A 24,775-nucleotide genomic window follows, 5' to 3' on the forward strand; every position below is an offset into this window, starting at 1 on the left:
GCGGCGGCAGCAGCGGGTGGACATGAGCCGGGCGGCGGCGCTTCTCCTCTGCCTGCTGGGCTGCAACGTGTGGAAGGCGGTGACCAAAACCCTGCGGGCGCCCGACGCGGCTCAAGGTCGGTGCGGGCGGGCGCGCCGGGGTCCCCGTCCCCGTCCCTGCCCCCGCCCGGCTTTTGTCGAGCGAGTGGCTTTGCTGCACCCCGGGGCCACGGACAGGGGCGCCCCGCGGGGGGTGGGTGCCCGTGCTCCGCCCCCGGCTTTTGTTGGCAGCGGGCGCCGCGCCGCCGGCCCGTGCTGCAGGCCCGCTAGAAACCGGGGGGCATCAAGCCCCCAGGGAAAGGCCGGCGCCGGGCGCCTCTCCCGCTGTCACTGCGGGGCTCAGCTGGGGGAGGGGGGGCGTATTCCAGCATCTGAACTTCTTGGTCCCCTGCCCCCTCGGAGCCCCTTCCCGCTGGTGGCACCCAGGGCCTGCGCCCCAGCCGCGCCATGCACCTGTGCTGGGCAGGTGAGGCGGGCGCGGGGGCCGCCGTGGGTGGAGGGCAGCCAGTTGCCCGCCTGCTGGTCCAGCTTCCAGCCTGGGTTTCTGTGCGGCTGCAGTTCTGTCCCTTGCTAAGCCTCTTTGGGCCCAGCTCCAGGACTGGGGTCTGCCATAGCGCTTTATTTGGGAAGCTGGCCCTTGTATTACAGAGCAGAAACCTCAGCTGGCTGGTGGTCACTGGCCTGCTATAAGGACCTGCCACATGGCTTGGGTTGGGAGCTTAAAAAAATGGTCAGTTAGTGGCCTATAAACCACATCTGGCCTTCAGGTTTTTGCTTAGCCTTCATGAAGCAGTGTTGTTTAGCCTTCATTTTTGCAATACCCTTCCATAACTAGGTGAGTGGGAACAGGATACATCAAGGACATAACTTTGCCCTGCTTCTTTCCCATCCCGTGCCCCCTTTTAAGTGACAGAGTGCTGTTTTTCATTTTTTTTTAAATTACATTTTTAAAGATTATTCACTTGAATGAAACTCATTTTTTGCTGTTTGTGTACAACAGCCAACAAAAAAAAATACCCTGTAGTCCCATGGTTTGGTATCAAGTAATTACAGTGTTGATAATCTTGCAGCAAAACCTATATTAGAAAAAGTTACCTTAAAAGGAGGGCTTTACTATTCAGGGCTTTTGCTAGTTCTTATTCTACGCCAAATATTTTGTGAAGCTGTGAGTTTGGGGCACGTAAAACAAGATTTGCATTGAATTTGTTCGTGGGTGTGTCAATAAAAACAGAATTACAGGCAGCCTTAGAAGGTAACACTTTAAAACGGGATTTGATTGTATTTTGGCCCATAACCAATGTGGTCATATGGAGGATATTTACTGGATGTATATGGAACACTCAAGTGTTCGTGAAATGACAGCGCAGTGGTTTTGTCCTTTCCTTTCCTCTCTTTCTTTTCACTGTCAACTCTTTTGAAGCAGCTGTTTCTTAACTCTGCAGCTGGAAAGGCTAGTGGCTGAAAGAGTTACAAACTGACTTAATTTTTAAATTGTGGGAGGGTTTTAAAGACAGGGAGTTGGCCATTTTATAGTAACAATACTTGACAGCCTTTATTTCGACTTGATACTTGGCTACTTCCTGCTGTATTAGGTTGTGAGTGAAAAAAGAACAGTTGAATGGAAAACAAAATAGATTCACCTTCATTATATGAATATTGAGCTTTATCCTTGTATAGTAGTCCACTTAAATTACTGCTCATTTTTCCTGTAATAAGTGTAGATATGTGCATTAAAGGATAAACCTGTGGATGTTCGTTTACCATTACATTGAATCTAGTTTAGATGAGGTTACTAGTGACCCACAAGGCTTTTGGGAAGCTTATGTGTTACAAGTTTGTGGTCTTAGTCAAGCAGCAGGTATCTACATCTCAAAAACTACTATTGCACTTGTCAATGATTGGGTCTTCTAGTGCTGAATTTATGAACAAGGGTGAATGCTTACATGGTTATGGATGATGAGTTATCTCCACCCCTTGCACCCCCCACCTTCTCTGTACCTTCCAGCCTTGGTCTTTGTAGTGGGCTTTTCAGATCAGATTTGAGGCACGTTGATGTGATAGAATAGAAAAATTTGCAGGTGACTATGCTATATTTTTGTGATAACAGCCTGCTCTGGGTTGAGACGAAAGTAGCTATGGGAAGGGTAAGAGATGGGAAGACCAAAGACTGATTGAAGTTGGTGAAGTAAATGTAGAGATCAGGAGGGCAGCAAGAAAAACTATGATGATGAATTACTAGTAATTCCATCAACTAGAGATTACATATTCTGTACATTATTTGTCTATGCTTCAGTGAGGGGTGGCGGATTAGATGAGATTTTGGTTAGAAATCGCCAACTAGACCAGCTGAGTAGAAGTTAAGCATCATGCGTAAGCATAGGGTTACAATTGGTACTTCAGTTAAGAAATGGGTGAAGAGAGAGACTAGTTTTCTTTCAAGCTTCCCAGTTTGACATTTCTTCCTCCCTACATCAGCCCCGCATTTAAATGGTTACAAAGTTCAAATTCTGGTCAGGCAGAATGATTCCACAATTCTATGAATATAAAAGGTACCAGTAATGAAGTGCTGTATTTAGCACCCTCCTTAAGAAGATAGGGTGGCATTAGGACTTGCCTGGCTCATTATGTAAATAGTTGGATACATTATGCCTCTGAGGATGGGCTGCTGAGCTGTAAAGATTAGAATTTTTTTTAATCTGCTACCTTTTGCAGAATACAGTAAAAGCCACACACTTTTATTCAATGAATGTTTATGTTTATGTTTAATGGCTTAATCAAAACTTCATCAGGACATTAAGATTAAGTTTAAGAATTAGTAGAAAGTACATTTTGGAGAATGTAAGACTGCTTAAAATTGAACAATTACTTTAAATGAGGAATTAATTTCAGGGTTTTTTTTTAAAATAAATATAAATATTGGCTGTATTTGTAATAGAAATTGTGTTGAATAAAACAAAATAAGATGGATGTGGACTTGGGGTTGAATAAAACACAAAATGTTCACATGAATCAATATTTTGAAAGTTTGAGGTTTGTTTGCTTACACCTTGCCACTAGTTTCAGAGTTATCTTAAGTGACAACGTAAACCTGTGGACAATTTTAGCAAAATCCATTTAATTTGTGAAGGGGTTTTTTATTTTCTGTCTGTGTATCATAGTAACATCTTTATATATAAAGATCTTTATATATAAACACTTAATGTGGGGTAACTGTGAAATTATTGTTTATTTAACTGTGGTAGCATTTCCAGGATTACATATTGGACAACTCCTGGAAAACCTTACTATGAGCCATGTGTGTATCTGATTCTGTCTAGGCCTTTTTGCCCTAATTTTTAGGACAGTAGTGCATGGTTCATTGGAATGGTTGACTATAACAGTTAACCTGTTCAGAAGCTACAGCCATGTTGGAGTGACTTTCAGCTACGACGGGGGTCGTCAACGTTTTTGGGCAGAGTATCAAAAGCACCTGCAACCTTGACTTGTAAGATGTTGGCATGCTGGGGTAGACAATGGGGCAGCCACAAGGGGCCGAATCCGTGTTGTGGCCGCACAGCCTTGGCCTCTTCACTGCCATCCGCCCCAAAGCATGTGTGCCAAGCAGAATGCCTTCACATGCCATGCTGTAGCGCATGTGCCAGGGATTGCCTACCCCTGAGCTACAAGAATGTCTTGGCACTAGAAAGAGCTTCTGGATGTTCCCCCTCCCAGTCACAAAATTAGATGAGATAAACTGGAACTGCTTAGTAAGATCGTAAGGAAAGAGTTAAGTTGGTATTTAAGTAGTCTAATTAGGTTTTGCTTTAGATAGATGGGGGGTATTAATGCTTCTGTTTTGTTTCTAGCTGGCAGGTTAGCTTATTTCACAACCAGAAGGACTAGAAATGTCATGAAAGTTTATCTTCTGGAAATTGGAGTAAAAACTGTGGAGAGATCCTGAGTTTTTGTGTTTTATGTGTCACATTTCCCAACTTGTCATTTTTAACCTTGGCAATAGTTATTCTTGGAGTCAGGAGTAAAACTGAGACTGTTAAGTTGTTTTGCAATGCAGATGTTGATCTCCAATATTGCATCAGATCTTCTCAACAAGTTGCTAATTACTAACATCCTTCAAAGAAAGCCTTACTTATTTGGGACTATTGTAATTTACTCCTGGCCATATGTGTCACAGAGTCCTGAATTACTGTACTACTTCTTTTCTAGGAAAAACCGAGTGGTGTTCTATGTTGTTTGTTTCTTAAATAGTGCTCTCTAAGATGGTAATGTGGACACAATGTCATTTTAATATTTTAGCTGATCAAAAATAAACCCTAGGTTCTCCCAGTGCTTACATCAAGCACCTTGTCTACAAGAAATTGGGCATTGCTTTGCCTTTCCTCTCTCCTTGCATAGAAGTTCTGGTGATGGGAAGCAGCTACCAGAACTAGGATGCCAAAGCACGTAAACACCTGCATGCTTAGGGCAACTCTGTTGCAGAAGCAATACCAGCAAAGCATGATGTGCAATTCAGGGAAGGTACCAACTACTGAAGGGTCATCTACAGCTAGGTGATGGTGTGGGAGTGTGTGCATATTTCTGCTGTTGGGCAGCAGCAATGACTTGTTCTGGTCTGCAGAGGTGATGCAAATCTGCCAGCAGAAAGGAAGGTTCTGCTGTCGCATGAATTCTGTGAATGTGCTCATAGTTCTATCAGCAAACTTTACAGCACAGACTGCAAGGCTCCAGAAAATGCCTCATCTCTATTACCAAGTTCAGCTGGAAGAGCTATGTCAGCTCTGCTGGCAAAGCCTCTGGCATGGGTTGAGCTTTGCCAGTAGGAAGATGCTGTTGCCAGCAGAGTTGCCATCATTCAGGAAAGCTCTGACTCTGAAAACAGAAAAGCCCTCTCGGCAGGCATAGCTGCATCTACATCAGAAGCTCAGCCTCCTTTGCCCTGTTGCCATAGTCAAAGCTGCACCAAGTCTTCATAGTTGCAGGCATGTTAAATATATATATATTTATCATATCCTAAGAATTAGAATGTGTTTCTTGGAATTTTTAGGACAACTGCTCTCTGTGCAAATATTTTATGAAATGAACTGTTGATGCTCCCTGTCTGTGCATACCTGCCATACACACACTACTGTTTTAATGTAGCCTAAGAGTGACGTTGTAGCTGTGATGGTCTAGAAAGCACGAGAGAGGCAAGGATTTCTTAGGGGTGATATGTTTTATTAAATCAACTGTGTAGTTGGGATAGGTAGACAAGCTTTCGAATGTAGGACACACATTCGAAACCTGGTGACCAGTAATTTCATAGAAAAATAATAGAGATTAGGGTTTGAAGAGACCTAGGGAGGCCAGTAAGGTGCTCCATCTGTGGAGACATAAGCCACAACATACAGGCTCTGTGGTGCTACGTTAGCCAGCACCATAACTGAAAGAGACCTGGGGGTCACGATCGACCATAAAATGAACATGAGCCACCAGTGTGATGCTATAGCCAGCAAAGCAAATAACTGATGCATCACAAACAAGACTAAAGATGTCATCCTCCTGCTCTGCTCAGCATTGGTGAGGCCACAACTGGAATACTCCGTCCAGTTCTGGGTGTGTCAATTCAAGAGGGATGTGGAGAATCTGGAAAGAGTCCAAAGGAGGGTTACACAAATAATTAGAGGCCTGGAAAATGGACCATATGAGGAGAGGCTGAGGGACATGGGACTGTTCAGCCTGGAGAAGAGAAGACTCAGAGGGGACTTGATGGCAGCCTTCAAGTATATAAGGGGAGAACTTCAGGGGCTAGGAGAATATTTGTTCACCAAGGCACCCCAGGAGAAGACTAGAATGGTCTTAAACTGATAGAGGACTACTTCAGATTAGATATTAGGAACAATGTCTTTACAGTTCATGTGTCTAGAGTGTGGAATAGACTCCCCCCAGAGGTGGTACAGTCACATTCCCTGGCGATCTTCAAAAGACGACTGGACGTGCACTTCGCTAGAGTCATCTGACCTCAGCAGTCTTTCCTGCCTTAAGCAGGGGGGCTGGACCTGATGATCTCTAAGGTCCCTTCCAGCCCCTAACTTCTATGACTCTAACCTCCTGCTCTAAGCTGGACCATCCCCAACTAGATCATTCTTGCCAGGGCTTTGTTGAGACAGGCCTTAAAAACCTCCAAGGATGGAGATGCCACTACCGCTCTAGGTAACTTGTTTGAGAGCTTCACCACTCTTCTAGTAAGAAAGTTTTTCCTAGTATCTAATCTAAATCTCCTTTGCTGCAACTTGAGACCATTGCTTCTTGTTCTGTTGTCTGTCACCACTGAAAACGTTTCTCTGATATTTAGTTTAAAATGTTTGCATAAAAGATTTTGTTTGTTTGTTTTATTCATTGTCATTCATTGTATTGCTTTCTCAAATTGGAGCTAGCGGGTTCCTAAGACATTCTCTTCCTGTGTTGGGTAAAATGTTAATATTTTAATATATTTCTAATAACATACTTTGTTTTATAGAGACATGGAATCTGTTATTTAAAATGTATAAGCAGTTATATTTGGCATTGTCATGTCTAAGATTTAAAAAATATGGCCAATGTATTTAAAAACAAGACTACGTTCTTCAGTCAATATAAAATGTCAACATAGCTTCTGGTTCAGACATGTCCATTTCACTTCTTTAAGCTGACCTGAAAAGTATCTAATTTTAAAACAGCTGGGAGGAAGGCTTTCTTTTTGTTTGGTATAGTACGGTTTGTGAAATTGTCTGCCTCAGTTAACTTCATCAGGGTTTTGCCGTATTTAAACAGAAGCAGCCTCTCTGTACGCCGGGCACAAATAACCTTTTAAGCTATCTGTTTCCTAGACATTTTAGCTCCTACTTCTAAACATTATGTCAGCTGTGGTTGCCAGTAATGCCTTATGGAAGTAGACTGGACCATGGGATCCTCTAGTTTAGGGGTAGGCAATGTTCTTTAGCCAGGGTGCTAAAAAAACTACTATGTCTACCTTGGAAGGCACCAGATTGCCAGCATGCCAGAAAAACAAAATGTGGGGGGAGGTAACATTGCAGGGTGCGCTGCATATTAGTATATTTAATAATCATAAATGTTGCCTTTGTGTACTTTTTTTGTTGCAGTAAGAGAGCAAGAGAGAAAAAAAGAGAAATAAGTGAAAGAGGAGAGAGGGAAAGAGAAAGAAAAAAGGAGAGAGAGCGAGAACCAGGCGCACGCACGCACGCACGCACGCACGCACGCACACACACACACACACACAGAGAACAAGAGGCAGACAAACATACAGAACCAGATGCATGAGTGCACAGAGCAGGGCTACTAGGCCCCAGGACAAAGTCCGACCCAATAATGCCCTGGGGTCTGCTGGAGCCCCTGTGCTTCCCTGGGGACCCAGACCCCGAACTGCAGCACGGGCAGCTGAAGCCCCAGCCCAGAGTCTGCCCATCAGCCCAACCACCTACCCAGTCTACATAGCTAAGTCCACAAAAGTGGTGCTCCTGGCAAGGGCCAGCGCCAGCCTCATCCCAGTAGGGGGGCTGGGACAGTGCTGGGCTTGGAGCAGGTGGGAATCAAGCCGGCTCAGCTGCAATCCCTGCTGCAAGCAGCCCGGGCTCTGTAGTTGGCAGCAGCTACCCAGAGCTGGGGCTGGCTGCAGCCGGGAGTCTGCAAACAGTTGCACACGTGCCTCAGAGCAGGTGCGGGGGGGAGAGGGGGGGCACACAACTCTGGCCTCTCTCCTGCTGCTGACACAGAGCTGATGACTGGGCTCTGAGGTGCATGCACAGTCACTGCCAGCATGACGCTGATGCCGGAGCTGTGGAGCCTGGCACAGCTATTTGCAGCCTGCCCACTTCTTGCTGCAGCTGCCCAGAGCCCAAGCTGGCTACAAACAGCTGCACTGGGCTCTGGAGCCCCACCTCTGTGCAGGGAGCAGGGGAGAGATCAGGGTTACGCTACCTCAGGCCCCTCCCACTGCCCGCTCCAAGGCACAGGTGCATGCACCGGTACAGAGCTGATGCTGGAGCCTGGCACAGCTGTTTGCAGCCTGCCTGCTGCACCCAGCCCCCGACTCTGTGTAGCTGCTGCCAACCACGGAGCCCAGGCTGCTTGCAGCAGGGCTTGTAGCTTCCCAGCCGCCTGCTGGGAGCAGCCCACGCTCTGTGGTTGGCAGTAGCTACCAAGAACCAGGGTTGGTGGTGGCGTGCCGAGCAAAATGGCCTCACGTTGCTGACTCCTGCTCTAGTCTTTACGTGATGGTGTCTCATGGATAATATCCACTAATTTTACCCATATGTCAACGAGCATAAAAACTGCATGTACAAGAGTGAAAGCTCTGCTATATGATGGAGAGGCATTATTCATGTACAGACATGAATAATGGTTGGCAATGTTTAACATTGTTGTATAATTCCTACAATGACACAAAAGGGTCCATCCTTTTTACAACTGGTAAAGGTTAGTGGTTTGGTACACTACCATGTTACCCCATCATCCCAAAAAGCCTCAATAAGGAGTGTAGCATTTTTTTTTCCTGTGGCATTGTTGGTTCCTTATGTATAAATTGGAACAATTCACCCACAGAGTAAATACATTTAAGAAAGATTTGGAAACAAAGTGAGGGTTTGTAGAATTGCCCAGGTTTGTCCATGCAGTTTTTATACCAATCTAACTACCAAATTGGTAGCTATACTTACTTATATAAATATAGTTGTAGCCATGCTAGAGGATTGCTCCAGTACAAATTAGCTACTTATAAATTGGCCTGTAAACAACTTCCTAGTCATCTTCTTTCCCAAAATCTCCAAATATATTTAAAGGAAGATCAATTGTGAAGAAATGGAGAAGATTGTACTGGACCATGTAATAACTATTACAGCAGAATCATACATTAACTAGCTGGAAATGAGTTAGCAGGATGAATTAGCCCGTGCTTCCTGAGATCATCTGTCCACTAAAACCACTGGGTTGAGGTTTTCTAAAATATCATATGTGATACGAGATGAGAGAATCCTTTTTTTGTTGCCTCCTTTCCTCCCACTCTTTCCTTACTTGGGTTGTTGATCTTGCTATAGTTCAGGAAAACTCAGCACTTCTATTGATTATCAGGAGCAAAAAGTTGCAAGGGTGCATTAGTGTTGTTTTAGGTGGATGGGCAGTTGTTGGGAAGTAAATGGGTTCAGGAGCTCTGGGGACAATGCTAATGGTTTTGCAGGCTTGAGAGGCAGATGATGCAAGATAAAGATGGCCAAACAGTAGGAAAAAGTCTATTCTTTGCACTATGTTCAGGGGTAAACATGACATGAACACTCTACTGGTGTTGGAAGCTGCTCTCCTTGCTTTGTTTTAAGGAGTGCTTCTGGCAAGTTCTGAGACATGCTGAGTGGCACACTGACCTGGACAATGTTACACTTTTTTAAAAAGCTATTTGTGTTAATATTGATGACTGCCATCATGAGACAATGTAATCTACCTACTCTAGGCAGGAAATAAGTTGACATGATGTAAATGCTTTTGCTAGAGATCAAAATACAAAGAATATTTGAAATACACTTGTCTTCAAATTGCCCATGAGTTTAAGAACTAAAGCTTCAATGGGATGTATTCCAAGCTATTGGCTGAGTCAGATTTGGAACAGACTTTGGAATATTAAAACATTAAAATATCCATCACTGAACAAAGAAGAGGGCAATTCAAAATTATTTTAAATATGTCTAGTTTTTCAAGGTGTTTCTTTTCATTAAAAAGTCATGTCTGTAAAGCCACCTGCTGCATGATGCTCCCTGTTCTTAATTACATCCATGTGTTGTTCTTTACTTGTCTTCAGAATCTCTCTCTCGAGTAAGGCATTTGCCTACTTATTTTACTCATGAAGGATGGTGTGTAGTTAGCACTGTAATGAAAACAATTGGCATAAGAAAGAGGGCATATACTATAAACATCCTATACTATATTACTTCCATACAGGAAGCTGCAATGGTTTGGACACATCATGAGAAGGCCAGATGCCCTTGCCAACGCTATAATGCAGGGTGCTTTGGAGGGAAAGAGGAAAAGAGGTATACCACGAAGAGCTGGGGAACCAATACTAAGGACTGAACGGGGCTTCAGCTGACAGAGTGCACAAAGCTAGCCAAGCACAGGGTGTAGTGGGAGAGGAGGGTTGTTACAGCTTCTAAGGTACCCCAACAGTTGCAATGGCCATAGAACTGACTTGACTTGACAGAATGGTTTTTTGTTTCTTTTTTGGTTGGAATCTACCAAGAGAGAAAGGGTTGGGACAGTATCTCCCCACTGTCTCTCTGCCTAGTGCCTTTCCTGGACTGGATTAGGGATTGGATTAGGAAGCAGCATAGCAGCAGCAGGCCCTGAGAAGCTACTCAATATATTTAGGAGTAAGTTACTTTTTAAGTGAGTGAACAAGCTACCTTCAGAAATTCCTCTGTGGAGGGATGGGGACACAGGGTGTGCGTTTGAGTGGTTGGAGCAAGTGCAAACTGGATACGCTCTGGTAACACAGACCTTTTAGGAGCTGTGGTGGCAGTGGGGAACCTTTGTTGTACCTAGTGAGATAAACGAGGAAATCCTGTCTCAGCGCATCCAAAGATTAGAACTGTCACCTGCGTTGTTTGCCCTGAATGAATGACTAGTACCCTGCTCTCATGTTTTAGTGGAAAGTACCAAACTTGGTTCCCTTGCTTGTTTAGTATTTTAGTGTTTCTCAGGGTTCTTTTGCAGGTTATATGTTATGCATGCCTCACAAGAGGGTGGGGAATTTGGAAGACAAAATATGTTTCCAAGGTATATTATAATAAAGGGTGGTTGGGGCAAACAGGAAATTCATAAGAATAGAAAATACCCACTGGGCCCTGATCAAATTGTAGGGAACCTTAAGCATTTATGATGCTCATCTTTCTTTAGTACTGCTACTTCTCTTGCTATTGTGAATCTACTGGATTCATTATGAGTTGGTTATAGTAAAATCTTACTGCTATTAAGACACTTCAGGTATCTATATGTGAGGGTTATGGAGGGTTTGATCCTTGCATATCTTCTGGCATGTGGTGGTAATCTAATGCAGGGCAGTAAAAATACAAAGAAAACACACTTCTTTCTGGAAACGTACATGTTCACTAAAAGAAGCCATTCTTGCTCTTCTGTTATCCCAGATTCAGAGTTGTTTTTGCTGTAGTTGTACCTAGAATCACTGGCTAAGAGCAAGGCCTCATTGTGCTTGCATATCATCTGCCAGACTGCGCATACCAGAGAGCTGCTCTAACCAAAGCACCTGCAGCATCATATGTATTCAGTGTCCAGCGCTTCAAAATGGTGGCGGGGGCGCTTCAACTAAAGCTCATTCGACATGCACTTATTAGCACGCTCCAGCAGACTCAATTAATCGAGTCTGCTCCAATGTGTTTTAATTAACATGTGTCAAAGCAGAGGTCCTATGTGTATAGGCGCCATAAGGCACTCAGAAAGTTGTGTGGCCAGGCTACGGAATGTTTGGGAACTGCATTCAGAGCACCAGTCCACCTCATTAACTGAAAGACCATCTTTCCTCTCTGCCATTTTTATTTGAACATCAGTGCTTGAGTTCTGTGTCAGCTGCTTGCAAGCTATTCTTCAATTTACTGTTATGGCTAATCTAATGGTCCCTTTTTTTCATATGGACATAGGGCTGCAGCCAGAATGTTCAACTGGTAGGCAATCTAGTCTAATTTTCAACCTGCCTAGAAAACAGGCTGTTGTTTTACCCTAATAATGTGCCTATATGGAGTCTGAAGCCCTTATACTGTCTCTGGACAGTAGTTTGTTTTGTGGAAATAGAAACCCTTTCACTTTGCCACCTCACCAAGGTGGGTAACAAGTCGGCTCATGGATTAATATATGTAATTTAAATAAAAAAGTAGCCAGCATAAAAATTGCATGTTGACATGGAAGCTTCTCCATTTTCCTTTGAAGGAAATGAAATTTGGGTAGGTTAAGCACAAGTGTTAAGAAGCTGCGTTCTTCCCTTCTGAAATAAGAAGCCAGGCAGTGATTTACAGTTTTGACTTTATCTGAATCTAGGTTAAGGGCAAGGGGACAGATTAGATCTAGGTGGGGTGCAGTGATGCACCCTCCCTCTGTTTGATTCCTGCTCTACCCAAACATTAAAACCAACTGCCTTGGAGGAGCAGTAGCATTTATGTTCAGGCAGCCCTGAAGAAGTCAATTAATTGATGACTTGTCATAATCTACCTGGTCCCTGTTAATCTTTCTTCATTCCATAGGTGCAAGACCATTGACAAGGAGAGATGGTCATTAAATATTCCACTCTTCAACCCATCCTTTCTTCTGCAATTTTGCTGTCTCTCAGCCATTCCTGGTAATGTCTTCTATTTTACAGCTCTGCAGACTGTCTTTTGGTTGAAGCCAAACATTTTAACTCGGGAGTGGAAATATTAACTCCAGTGTAGAAATAACTGTGTGAAGTATTGGTGGTGCTGTCAAGAAGCTCAAGAAGGCTAGACTTTGTTTCACAAATTTGTACATTTAACTATAATAACTACAGAACTAATATATTTTGACTATTTTTGCCTAGTTTGCTGTAGTTTTTAAACGTAATACATAATTGAGCAAATTAGTGAACATTCTAATAAAGTGATATTTGTTTTTTCTTTGATCTTAAGCTAAATACTATAGTGGTAGGCCTGTAGCATATTGGTAAAGCTTCTAGTTTCTCTTTAACTGGATAAAAATGTGTGTTTTGTTGCCTGGGATAATGTACCTCATAATCTGAACACACTTTTTCAAAATCCGAGATCCATCCGTGTAAGGGGAGAATGTGTTTTTCAAAAATAGTTATGTGTATATTATACATATTTGAAAGCTTGATATTACTGTGAACATTATGAGCTAATTTCCTGACTTCTGTGGTGTCGGGATAACATCACTACTTTGAATGATGTTACAGGTTGCCATTTAAAGAGTCAACAGTTGCCAAACAGTTACAACATAGGAAATCACTGGTCTGTTTCAGATAGCAGTCTAAAGCAGAAGTGATAAATGCTAACTTTTAAAACGGCTACCAGTGGAGTTATCTGAATTCATATGCAATGCTATCTATACCACTGGAGAAAAATTGGTTTTAGACCATTTGTTCCAGGGCACAAAGTTTTACATAGGACTGCATGGAGTAGCCACACATTGCACAAATATAAGCCTGTCTGCCAAACAGAGATAGCATATTATCTGCAGTCTTGCCTCATGGTACTCTTAAGACTCCTGTTTGAATGCTAATTAAAAACATCTCCTGTAAATCCTAATCCTTTGCATGAAGTGTCCAGACATGAAGGTGCCTGTAGAAAGGCTTAGTGGAATAGGAAAAAACCATAAACAGGACACTACCTTGCCCTCCCCCCAAATCTGACTTCATTTGGAGTTAATAATCAAACTCCTGAGACAAAGCAGTGAGGCATTAGAATTAACTTTCCTGCTCGGCATTGAGAAAATAAGAGAACAAGCATTCACCCAAATCTGCCCTGCTGTTTCTTACCTTCAGTAGCAAACTGAAGGATAAACCCACAGTTCTGAGACTTGCATGTGTACTTGTGCTTGCTTTGTGGAACTGTTTGGAATGTGTCAAACTGCTGTTGCAATGTTCTGCTGTGATGTATTGTCCACCATTTGTTTTAATTTTTACAGATCCTTCGAGGATATGCTTTTGTGGTATGTGTATAATATAAATGGATTGTATTTTGTAGATGATCGTGGCAATTATGCTATTACATTGATTTTTTTTTTTTGATTTTATTTATTTATTTATTTTTTATCCAGGATACTTGAGTCCAATTCTATCCTCATGTTTATTCAGCAATTCTACTAACACCAAGTTTTGCTGACCAGCTGCTTTGTCAAAAACATGCTGGCTTGGAAATATTATATTTTTTTCCCTTTTCTTTTGAATTATTTTCCTACCCATGGTAATTTTTTTAATTAAATATTTGCTGCAGTTTACAGGGCATATGAATTAATTTTGTGTTCATATTTCTTAGTTCTATTATTTAAATATTCAGTTACGGCCAGTAAATGTCTCTGGTTACTTGTTATACAGTCTACATGATATTTGCATACAATTATTAGATTTCTGAGAGAGCTGGACATTTATATGAATTTAGTTTTAATTTTTTACACGAACTATTCTCACTGGGTAGCCTAAAAATTGTTTTATCATGCAGGTGTTAGGTACAAGTGTCATCTGCAAACTTGAATCAGTGAACAGGATGCAGATTTTCAATCTGTATTGATGCTTTTGGCAGTTCATAAAAATCTATAATTTTCCATGTTTTAAGGTATCATTATTTTATATTCATTTTGCCGGGTTAGAGAAACTGACTTTCTGTATATTATTATAAATGTATTAAAATCAAGAGGATTGATTTGGGAGCAAATGAAATAACACTAAACTATTTTAAAGTAAGTATGTTTGTGTAGTGCCACTGAATTCCATTTATTTCTATTTCCTGTTTGGAGCTCAGTGTTGCTTACTTAAAGGTCAGGTAATCCAGTGCATTATGAACAAAAAATGAAATTCTATATTCCTGAGATACTACATAAATGTAAGATGAGACACTTGATTAAAGCCCCAATCCCTTGTAATAAGAGAATGCAACTTTAGGGACATATTTTATCACTTACCCACACTGAATAATACCTGACGCTGCAAGTAGTACTATTGGAAATCAATATGTTTCTGCACAGCATGCTGCTCCTGTTCAGGGTTAGTGAGGAAGACGAAATAGAGTCTCTGGTGTTTCTGCACTCTTGGTACACCAACGTAGAACGAATGGGCTGTTGTTCATCTGGTCTACCGTCCTACAGCATCAGCCACCAATTCCTGAATTTTGGTGACCCCTAGGATCCTGCTGTTGTGGCCTCTTGTGTCATGGTTGGTTTGTCTTGCTCAAGATTACAGAATCCCCAAATCACATCTCTCAAATTTATGCCTTTGCTAAGTTTTCTGTCTCTCGTAATTTTTCTTTCACAAAAAAAATGTTTCTGTTGTAGTGGGGTACATGTGTCAATCAGGTTTATCAGAGACTGAATGCTCTTGTCCTCAGAGCTTTAAACGGGGTCAGGGACACCTTTCAGGAGGTAATATTTTGATGGCTAGGATTCTCCTAGTTTTACTGATGATTCTTCTGAAGGCATTCATGAAGCATCAGAATCTCTTTAACTTGCCTTCTGCTGACAGTTCAGGCTCTGTACCATGTTATCTTGGATAAAATTACAGAATATGTGCTTTCTTGAAGTGAGCAATTTGTTGCCCAGGCATTTGCTTGGTCTGCATGTGTGGTAAGCTGTCCCTAATAGCTAGTTCTCTCTGTCTCTGGCAGCCTTTATGGCTGTTGCAGCTTCTATGTATATTACTACCTCTGTCCACATCTTGCCATTTATATTTTCTCTTTGTTGTTGTTTTCTTTCTTGGTTCTCAAACCCTTGCAAAAATAGTTAAGGAGGATTTGGATGATTGCAGATTCCTTGAGGAAGATGCCAACTATATACAGCTAGTAAGTGGAATAAAGCATTCCACTTTAGCATTATTTGTTATACAGGGAAGCATCTAAAAAAATCATAGCTATTTTATATATAGAACTGAAAGGTCTAGAAAAGACTGGCTCATTTAATGGATGCTTGGTCAGCTTGACAACTGCCATTCACCTGCTGATAGCCTATGGCTACAGACCACTGTGGTGTTGGCTTTCTGTACACTCAGAATCCCAAAGCTTTGACCCAGGTGTTGGAAAGGGTGCTGGCTGTTGTCTGTCAGAAAGAATATGAGCTGTCCATCCTAGACTGGTGTGGGGAGAATGAGTACACAAAGTAGCAGGTAAGTTAATTGTCTTTTTCTTTTTTGCTCTTCACACTTATTACAATATCAATTTATTTTAAAATGAATTTGAGTCCAGGCTTGTGTGCTAGTCCCCAGGTCATATAAAGAGATACAAATTGGGCTTTTCATGGGTTTATTGAAGAAGAATGAAAAAATAGTCTTTTGTCAACACTCAACAGTAGTAGTGCATTAATGAATGTGTAGATGTGCCCACTGTGACTTTCTTCTGCTTGCATGCAAAAGAAAATTATTAGGATATAGAACTACAACATTACAAAACCAAAGGTGTTTGAAAACAAGCAGCTGCCAAACCAGCTTTAACTTCAAGTCTTGTGTCTTTTCTCATGTTATGAATAAAGAACAATGTTAGCCATAATTTCGTCCTAATAGTTTAGACTTCATCATGAAAGGATTAAAAAAAAGTCAAATATGAAGAGGCAAGGGATCATAGAAATAGTGATGGCCTAACTGCCAGTGTCTGTCCTCTTACGTCTACCATGAACAGAAATAGCTGTTTTTAATAAAAAGATGATAATTTAATTCCAAGAACGATATACGTAGAACACACACAAAAGCTTTTGCAGTTTGTAACTGTTGAGGTTCCTTTCTGGGATTGTTGGTGTTTGTTTGTTTTGTTTTGTTTGTTTGTTTGTTTTTAAGAATTAATTCCTTGGGCGGGTCAGTTCTAGTCCTCGGAACACTTTATAACTCTCAGTAATAGTCTCGAATTTCTGTGCGTAACACACTTCAGTTTTCCTTGCTAGTAATGTGTATTTATTTGACATGCTGAAAGTTATTATAGGCACTAGTAATAGCCTGAACTTGATTTTTTTTTTTTCCAGTTCTGTGGTTTAATCATGCAGGCTGCTTCCTATTCTTCCTGTTGGAGCTGGAGCAAAATGATTGTTAACCGTACAACTTGGAAAGCAAATATTTGCAAGTTGGATTTAAAGCAAGGCCTTTTTTATTTTTCCTTTACTGTGTGCATAATTGTGGTCACACATTCTCTGAGTGAACAGCTCAATATTTATAGCTGCACTTGGAATGTGTGGACAGAAAAGAAATGTGAAGTAGGTGAAATTCTCTGTCTGGTGTAAATCAGGAAGTCATACCAAGTGGTTTTGGCCTTAATTATGAATATGTTATGGAAGAAATATCAGGAGGGACCTATGTAGACTTGCTTTTTAGAAATGTATTGTCAGCGTATGGAGTCGGGCATGGTAAACAGAACTTTGTAGCAGCAGGCTGGACGTTTATTGCTGTGTTCGCTATAAGCGAGTGCCAAAACCCCCAGTCCTGTAGACCAGATCTATGTGGGATTTTTGTTTGTTCATTTGTTTTGCTTTGCTTTTTTTTAGAATTTGGGGCTGAAGAACCTCACAGGAAAATCATTTGAATATAGAACTGGAAGAGACTTCCTTGAGCATAAAGACTAGTCACTCCCTTGCTATTACAGGCAGCTATTATATCACTTTTGTAAATGGATCATACTTTTTCCCTTATGTTTAGTTAGGGTTTGTGATTTTGTTCCCAGTATTCCTATTGAAGGGCTGTTCCACGTCACTCCTCTAAGTGTTTAAAAACGGTCCTCTAGTTTCTATAAAAAATGCTTTCTTTACAATAGCAACTATCCTAGGAAATCAGGATCCACAAGTACTTGCCTGTAACCTATGCAGTTAACATGTTAGTTTAAAACTACCAAGTTGTTATCAGGCATAAACCCTTTTTAAGAGAGGTCACCAAATTTAAAATTTTTATAATTCCTTTCATCCAAAAGGTCTTTACAAAGTTAAGACTATACATACAGGTCACTTCCACCGACATACAGCAGTCTTCAAATGATACAGAGCTACACTATACAACTGTTGAGATAAATATCAACTGGATCCTGCTTTTAATGTTTTCTAAGTAAATCTTAAGCAACAGAAATATGATCGTTCAGGTCATTGCAGTGTTTGCTTGATAGCGTAGATTTGACTTAAAAAAACCCAACCCTACTGGGATGCGTGCCAAATATGGCTCTTGCTCAGTCCTATTTCTTTAACATCCCACTCGCCACTTCTTCATTTGTGTAGCGTCTGATTTATAATACAAAGGTTTTGTAACAAGATTCTTGCTAGAGAACTTGTTTATCATGAATCATCCTTACAACATCTAGTTTGATGGAAGAGTTTCAGAAAATACAGCCAAGTCGCTACTTCCTTCATATGCTAATTCCAGTTCCGGTGCGTGTAACTGACAGGTACCAACATTTACGTTGCTGCAGTTGCAGCACTTAGTCCATGCCTCCACCTACATTTGGTACATTTTTGTTTCTCCTATTCATTGTGCAATATATATCATTTACTTTATATTGAAAGCGACGCAATTGCATATCTGAACGTTTGGCACTTCAAGCCACAAGTGGATGCGTTAGCTATTTCTGTTGTTCATGATTTTACAGCTGGCATCACCTAAAAAACTTTCCATAAGAATTCACATTTGGTCCCTGTTGTGTGATTCAGGTCTTCTATAATCTCTTGAGTATCAATGTAGGGGTAATATATTATTTTTTAACTTTATCCACCCCGCCCCCTTCTTTTTTCCTGTCTAGCTGAAGAATTGTAGATGAATTTGTTCAGCTGCAAGCTTTTTCAGTGACATAACTCTAGTTTGCAGAGTTAATTCCATTCAAGGATGAATAGGATGTGTTAGACTAACTGCCGCAATTAACTACTTTATATGATAGATTGCACTGGTATTTCATAATATATACATATTTTAAAAATCAATTGGACTCTTAACTTCTAGTAACAAAGCATTGCAGGATGGCACTAAAGGTCGCTAACTGAAAAGCTTTTAATTCTATATGTCTCAAAAAAGAAGTGTCTTAAGTCACTGGGTTTTTGGTTGTAGCCATGTTAGTCTAAGGACATAGGCAGGCAAGGTTTTTTGAGTAGATGTGATAACTTTTATTAGACCAACTGAGTAGTTGGGAAAAAGTTCTTAGCAAGCTTTCAGGTGCAATCACCCTTCTTCAGGCATAGGGAGTCTCTGCTGTTATAAGACTCCAAGGAATGAGATAAGCTAAAAGTGTGGCAGGATGTGTCAGTGAGATGGAAATAGGTAGAAATTAGAAAGACAGAAGGTAAAGCAGGGAAGGGAGGGGGTCAGGGAAAGGCCTATGGGGAGACACTTCAGTGATAGTAATACAAGGTAAAAAAGAGGCTGTCTGAAAAAAAGGAAATAGCTGAAAATTAGGAAGACAAAGTAGCGATGGGCAGGGGAGAAAAGGAAGGGGAAAAGAAGAATGTAAGAGGTCAGGTCTGGCAGGTACCTGGTGAATCAGATGTCAGGCAGGTTGTATTGTGTCGTAAATCCAATGTCTATTATAGGGTTACCATATTTCCAGTACCAAAAAAGACAACTTTGTAGGTGGAGGGGGGAGCAGAGAGGGGAGGGGTTATGCCTGTGCTCTGCCCCTGCCCCCCCCCAGCCCCTCCCAGTGCCTGCCCTGCACTCCTGACCCACAGCCCCCTGCCCCCCAGCCCTGCTGGTGCCCACCCCGCACCCTTACCCTACAGCCCTTTGCCCCCCAGCGCTGCTGATGCCCCTCACTCCTAACCTGCAGCCCCCTGCCCCCCCAGCACTGCCGGTGCCCCGCAGCTCCTACCCCGCCAGTCCTGCTGTCCATGCAGTGCATGTGTGTGCGTGCGCACACACAATCTGTGTGTCTTACCTGGGAGCAGTTTGCTGGGCCCATGTACAGACCACATGGCCCCTGACAGCCAATCACCTTGCCCGCTGCTCCCAGCCCCAAGCAGCCAGCCTGGGAAAGGAGAGGCAAAGTAAAAACTTGGACATTTGTTACCATTTCAACCCCCACTCCTCCCCGACATGAGGACAGGGGGTCAAAAAATAGGATGTGTCTGGGAAAACCCGGACGTATGGTAACCCTAATATTGAGTCCATGATTTTTTGTATCCAGTAAATTTATGAAGTGAAGTTCATAGGCTCGTCTACAAAAGGAGCTTTGTAAGTTCCCTTTGAGGATTTCCTAAGTTTCCTACGTCATGCATTTAATAAATATTGTTTCTCCTATCTTTAGTTTTAAAAAATATCAGCCTTGTTTTTCATCAGGCTCCTCTTCAAGTGGCTGATCTAGAATTTTGCTTAGCTTTGGCACACCTCCCATTTCATCAGTGTCAAGAGACGTTTCTTAAAAGCCTTCTCAAAACTTCACATCCTGTGATTTCTTAATTTTCCTTGCCTTGCTTCCAGAACATTTTTTTATTGTTTATCAAAAAGAAATTTGTCAGTCGCAGATCTAAAATGTTCTGATCAAAGTCTGTTCTTAGAGCTTGTTGTCAGAGCTATATGTGTTCCCAGAAATGGAATCCTCACTGGTGGCAGATGTAAAAGAAATCCAACAGCCTTAAAATTAACAGAATCAGTCCATCCAGTATCATCCACCTAATTTGCGTAATGTTTATATTAACGGTCTTGAAGGAGATAAAAACGGTCTTGAAGGAGATAATTTCATGATGCACTGTCCTGCGAATCTGAAGAAATTACTATATTGGTCAGGATTGCTAAGCAGTTTTATTTTTATGGGTTTTAATGTCTATTTTCATAAATATTACTTGCTTCCATTTGTCTTGAAATTCTTCTGTGTATTCTGCCAAAACTGGTCTGGTATTTCAGTATGGGAATATGTTAATTTTTTTAACCTTCTATTTCTCCTGGAAAGGAAGGGAAAATTGGGGAAGATGGTTCTGTTGGGGGAACATTTTATGACTTACTCTTAAGTTATTAAAACTTAATGTTTTTACAATTGGCTGTGGTAGAAGTGGATTTGGGCCATTCTGTGTATTGCAGGGTTGTCTGACTGGTGGCTCACGGGCTGCATACATTGAATTGCAGCACCTGGAGTCCTGCTATCCCCACCCCCATTGCTCCGGCTGCAACAGCAGTCAGACTGTCTGGGCTCCCTTGCCCTCCTCCAGCAGCTGCTTTCTGTCCCTGTCCCAGAGGGTAGAGCAGCATGGGGAGCTGAGAGTGATCCTTGGGTAGGGGGGGTGCGGGCGAGGCAGGCCAGGGCATGGCTGTAGGCATGTAGTGCTGTAGTGGCAAGTGCATAATGCGCTGGAGGGGGTTGTAGGCATGCAGTGATGCAGTGTCATGGGGCTAGGGCATGCACTGTAGTGGTGAGGGAGGGGTTGTAGCCACATAGTGCAGCAGTGGGAGGAGAGTCACAGGCATGCAGTGCAAGCATGGGAGGGTTCATGGTGTCTGCAGTGTAGAAAAGCTGTGCCTAACCTTGGTGCAGGCCACAGCTCCCAGCTGCTTGGAAGCTGGACAGCCCTGTTGTAATGTATTAACACAGGCCTTTCTCTCAAGATTCTGATGTAAGTGATGGTTGCTGTGTGTAGGGTTAAGTGATTGTCACCTGAATCAGCATTTGAGGCTGAGCTGACAATCTCTTAAACCTGGAACTTTGAACAGAAAGGAAAAACTAGTGGCGGGTGGAATGCAGTGAAATGAATGATTCAGTTCAGGGCAGTCAACTGGCAGGCTGCATGCACCCCTCCCCACCCCCAGGATTAAATTGTGACCCCACCCCCAGACTCCCAGCCACCCACAGCTCCACTCTTCCTCCTCCTCTTTGCCCCTCCACCCCCCATCCCACGTTGCTGCTGCTGCTATAGCAGCTGGGGGCTCTAGTCTCTTCTCTCCAGCTTCTACTTCCTGTCCTGACTGTGCCCCAGGGGGTGGGGCAGTGCTGAGGGGGCCTGCGCTTTCGGGTATCTGAGTGGTATGGTGGAGTGGGGGGGGGGGCAGGGACTGGTGGCTTAGAAGGAGGACAAGCTGGGGTGCTTGAGTGTCCAGTGCAGTGATCTATGTTATACCCTTCTAGGAGCTGAGTAGTGAGAATTTAGAAGTTTTCCGTTTGTTTTTCAGAGAACATAATGTCTAAAAACATTATTGCCATCAGGCCACCCTCTGAATGTTATCACTATGATGCATAAAATTGAGCAAGAGAAAAGAATATATAAAAAATCCTGTATTGTGAGAATTGGTGCAACCACTTTTAGGAGTGACATCCCCAGAAAACTTGTGTCTAGTGTGGTGATTTTTTTCCATGAACTCAGTCTCTAAAATGTCTTTATCAAATATGAGCTCTTGATATTTACAGAGGTTCATCCGTCATGCTATGAAACCAGTGAGTCTGCAGATAGTTATTTGTTCCATGTCTAAATTCTCTTTTACTACTGAGTATTTAAGGGAATATTTTGGGCATTTTTCTTATTTTTTTGATTTGCATGGACTGCAAAACTAGACTTTGGGGTATCTAAACACTTGTCGTAACGGGCTTTTATGTAAGAAATATTATTCTTCCTTTCCTTCTCCCTTTTTCAGCATACATACATTCTGTGCAAATGATTCCTTTAGTTAGGCTTTTTTGTCACTTTCCCTTTATCTCAGGTTGAAGCTGTTGCCAACGGCAGAATTCCATAGGAAATGAACTACTGGTCTGATCTGATATGGCAGGTTTTATTTTCCATTCTTGCCCACATGTTTTTTAAAAATGCATCTGTTTAGAGAGAACCTATTTTCGTATTAAAACCAAGCCACTGTGACATGCTACTGATATACAGTTCATAGAAAATGAATTTTTATAAATGTTATAAATACATTAATGTCTAAAAGAGTAGGGAAAGCCCTAGGGAATGTCAGTGTTAGAAATAATCAGGTGAATAACTTTAATTATATACAGTAGAAACAAAATAGTAAAATGCAGTATAGTGAGAACCCAGCAAAAGATAATGTAATTTATAGGATTATTGCTTCAAGTTCAACCCATATACATAGTTCAGCAGTCCTGGAACTGTGAAGTAATATTTGCTGCTACTGTAAAAGAAACTGCCAGAAGGCACATTCTAGTGGTTCTGCATCATTTCCTGATTTTGATGTCTCCAGTAAAAGCAGTGACTGAATTCTGGGGATCTGTCAGGTGGACTGTACCTATCTGGCTTAAGGTAGCTCTACATGTCTGTGACTAAAAACTCATGAGCAAGTGTCAATGAGTTGAGCCAGTTTTCTTCATGCTTATTTCCTGTTGAAGGGCACTGGACTCTGCCTTGTAGTAGACGTATAGGGAGTTTATAGATGTGCTCCAGGTGGCAGGGGAGGCGCTTTAATTAGTGAGCCGCGCTAATTAAAAGCACCAAAGTGTCATGTGTATAAGCATCCCCATGCAGAAAACTGGTGGTGGGGCACTTTAATCTAAAGCTCGTTTGATAAGCTTTAGTTCAAAATGCCCCATCACCAGTTTTTAGCGCGGGTGCGCTGATGCATGTGATGCTGGAGATGGGTGGAGTACGTTAATTTCCACACTACAGCAGACTCGATTAATCAAGTCTGCTCCAACGTGCTGGATGTAAAGCATGTTGGAGCATCCTTGCTGCATGTATATAGAAGTCCCTAGTTAGCAAGCTTAAGTCGTCTCAGACTATCCTTCAAATGGAAATATAGTTCTCATTCACTAGAGTAGACCACTTCCATTACTTTGAATTGCTTTCCCTTATACTACTTTACATTCACTTGCTCATGCAACAGACTTATGAACAGCATACTTCTTGTCAGGTAAAAGGGATACATACTTCAGGATGATCAACAAGGATCTGGGTTTTCCATTTCCCATGGAAAACCTAGAAAAATGTGGATTTCTCAGAAAAATGTGAATTTCTCATTTTAATGGAGAAACGCACTGATTTTCCACTTTTGCAAAGAGCTTTCTGCAGGCTGGCAGAATTCCAGCCTGTAGGGGAAGGGGGTAGTGGAAGGAAGGCAGTCAGGCGGGGGGAGCAGCTCCCACAGGTGAGGGAGGGGGAGGGAATTGAGGTCCCAGTAAGTAGGAAGGGCGAGGAGGCAGTTGGGCAGGGCTGGGGCCGGGGTGCAGCTGCTGCCCCAGCCAGGCAGTGCATGGGTATTGGGGCTCAGGGCCAGAATGCTTGGCTGCAGGGCCCAGTTAGAGTGGGACGGGGTTGCGGGCAACTCGTCCAGGTGGGGGGCTCTCTGCCAGTGTGTGCACTCCTTGGGGGCCAGGAGGGACCTGTGCCCATTTCCCCCACCCCCATAAGATATGGGTGCAAGCTGCCTACTGTGGGCTTGGGCTCCCCACCCTCCTGCCCTCCCCCGGGGCCTCCACAGCCCAGTGGGTAGGACCCAGCATAGTTGAGTAGAGCATGCCTGGGTGGGGAAGCTCTTTGCTGCTGCAAGCCTTGCATCGCCCTGGCAAGGCATCCCCTGCCCATCCCGCAGCAGCAGGCGCAATGGTGTGGGATTGTGCCCCTTCTTGCTGCAGGGCAGGCAGAGGACACACGGCCAGGGTAGCGCAGAACTCACAGCAGCAAGGAGCTTCCCTGCTGTGACCTGTTGTACCATATCCTGCCTGCTGGGCTGCAGAGCCCTCAGTGGAGGGCAGCAGGGCATGAAGTCTGAACCCACAGCAGGCAGCCTGCACCCACCCCTGCCCTGTGTACAGATCTGAGGGGCATGGGTCCCCCCTACCCCACCAGGAGTGTGTGTGTCAGCAGGGAGCTAGCCCCCTCCTTGCCTGAGCCTGCAGTGGGCAGCTATGGCTGTGCTGCCCACAGGGGCAGGGGGGAGCTGGTGCAGCATATGCTGTGCTGCAGCAGCCAGCGCTTAGGTGCTGCTGCAGCAGGCATGGGGCTGTGGACCCAGCTCCCTGGCCCCATAGCCCTGGCAGTTGGGGGGACCTTTCCAGCAGGGCTGAGGGGGGAGGGGGCTGTAGGTAGGGGGCAAGGGGCACCAGCAGCGGTAGGGGTGACCTGTGGGGGGGTGGGGGAGTGAGGGTCAGAAGCA

The 24,775-nt window shown here is 43.0% G+C and overlaps 1 protein-coding gene across 2 annotated transcripts in view; it reads left to right on the top strand.

The window, feature by feature from the left end:
- Positions 1-6: 6 nt before the first annotated feature.
- The window catches only part of FAM171A1 (family with sequence similarity 171 member A1), a 139,405-nt gene continuing 114,636 nt past the window's right edge, over positions 7-24,775 (top strand). For both annotated transcript variants that reach the window (XM_019508353.1, XM_019508354.1), the window contains exon 1: positions 7-116. In XM_019508353.1, the coding sequence (XP_019363898.1) occupies positions 23-116 (94 nt within the window). In that variant the 5' untranslated portion in view covers positions 7-22. The remainder of the gene's footprint in view (positions 117-24,775) is intronic.

This window comes from Gavialis gangeticus, unplaced genomic scaffold, assembly GCF_001723915.1.
Source record: "Gavialis gangeticus isolate Ggan-Ray unplaced genomic scaffold, GavGan_comp1, whole genome shotgun sequence".
Taxonomy (NCBI): domain Eukaryota; kingdom Metazoa; phylum Chordata; order Crocodylia; family Gavialidae; genus Gavialis; species Gavialis gangeticus.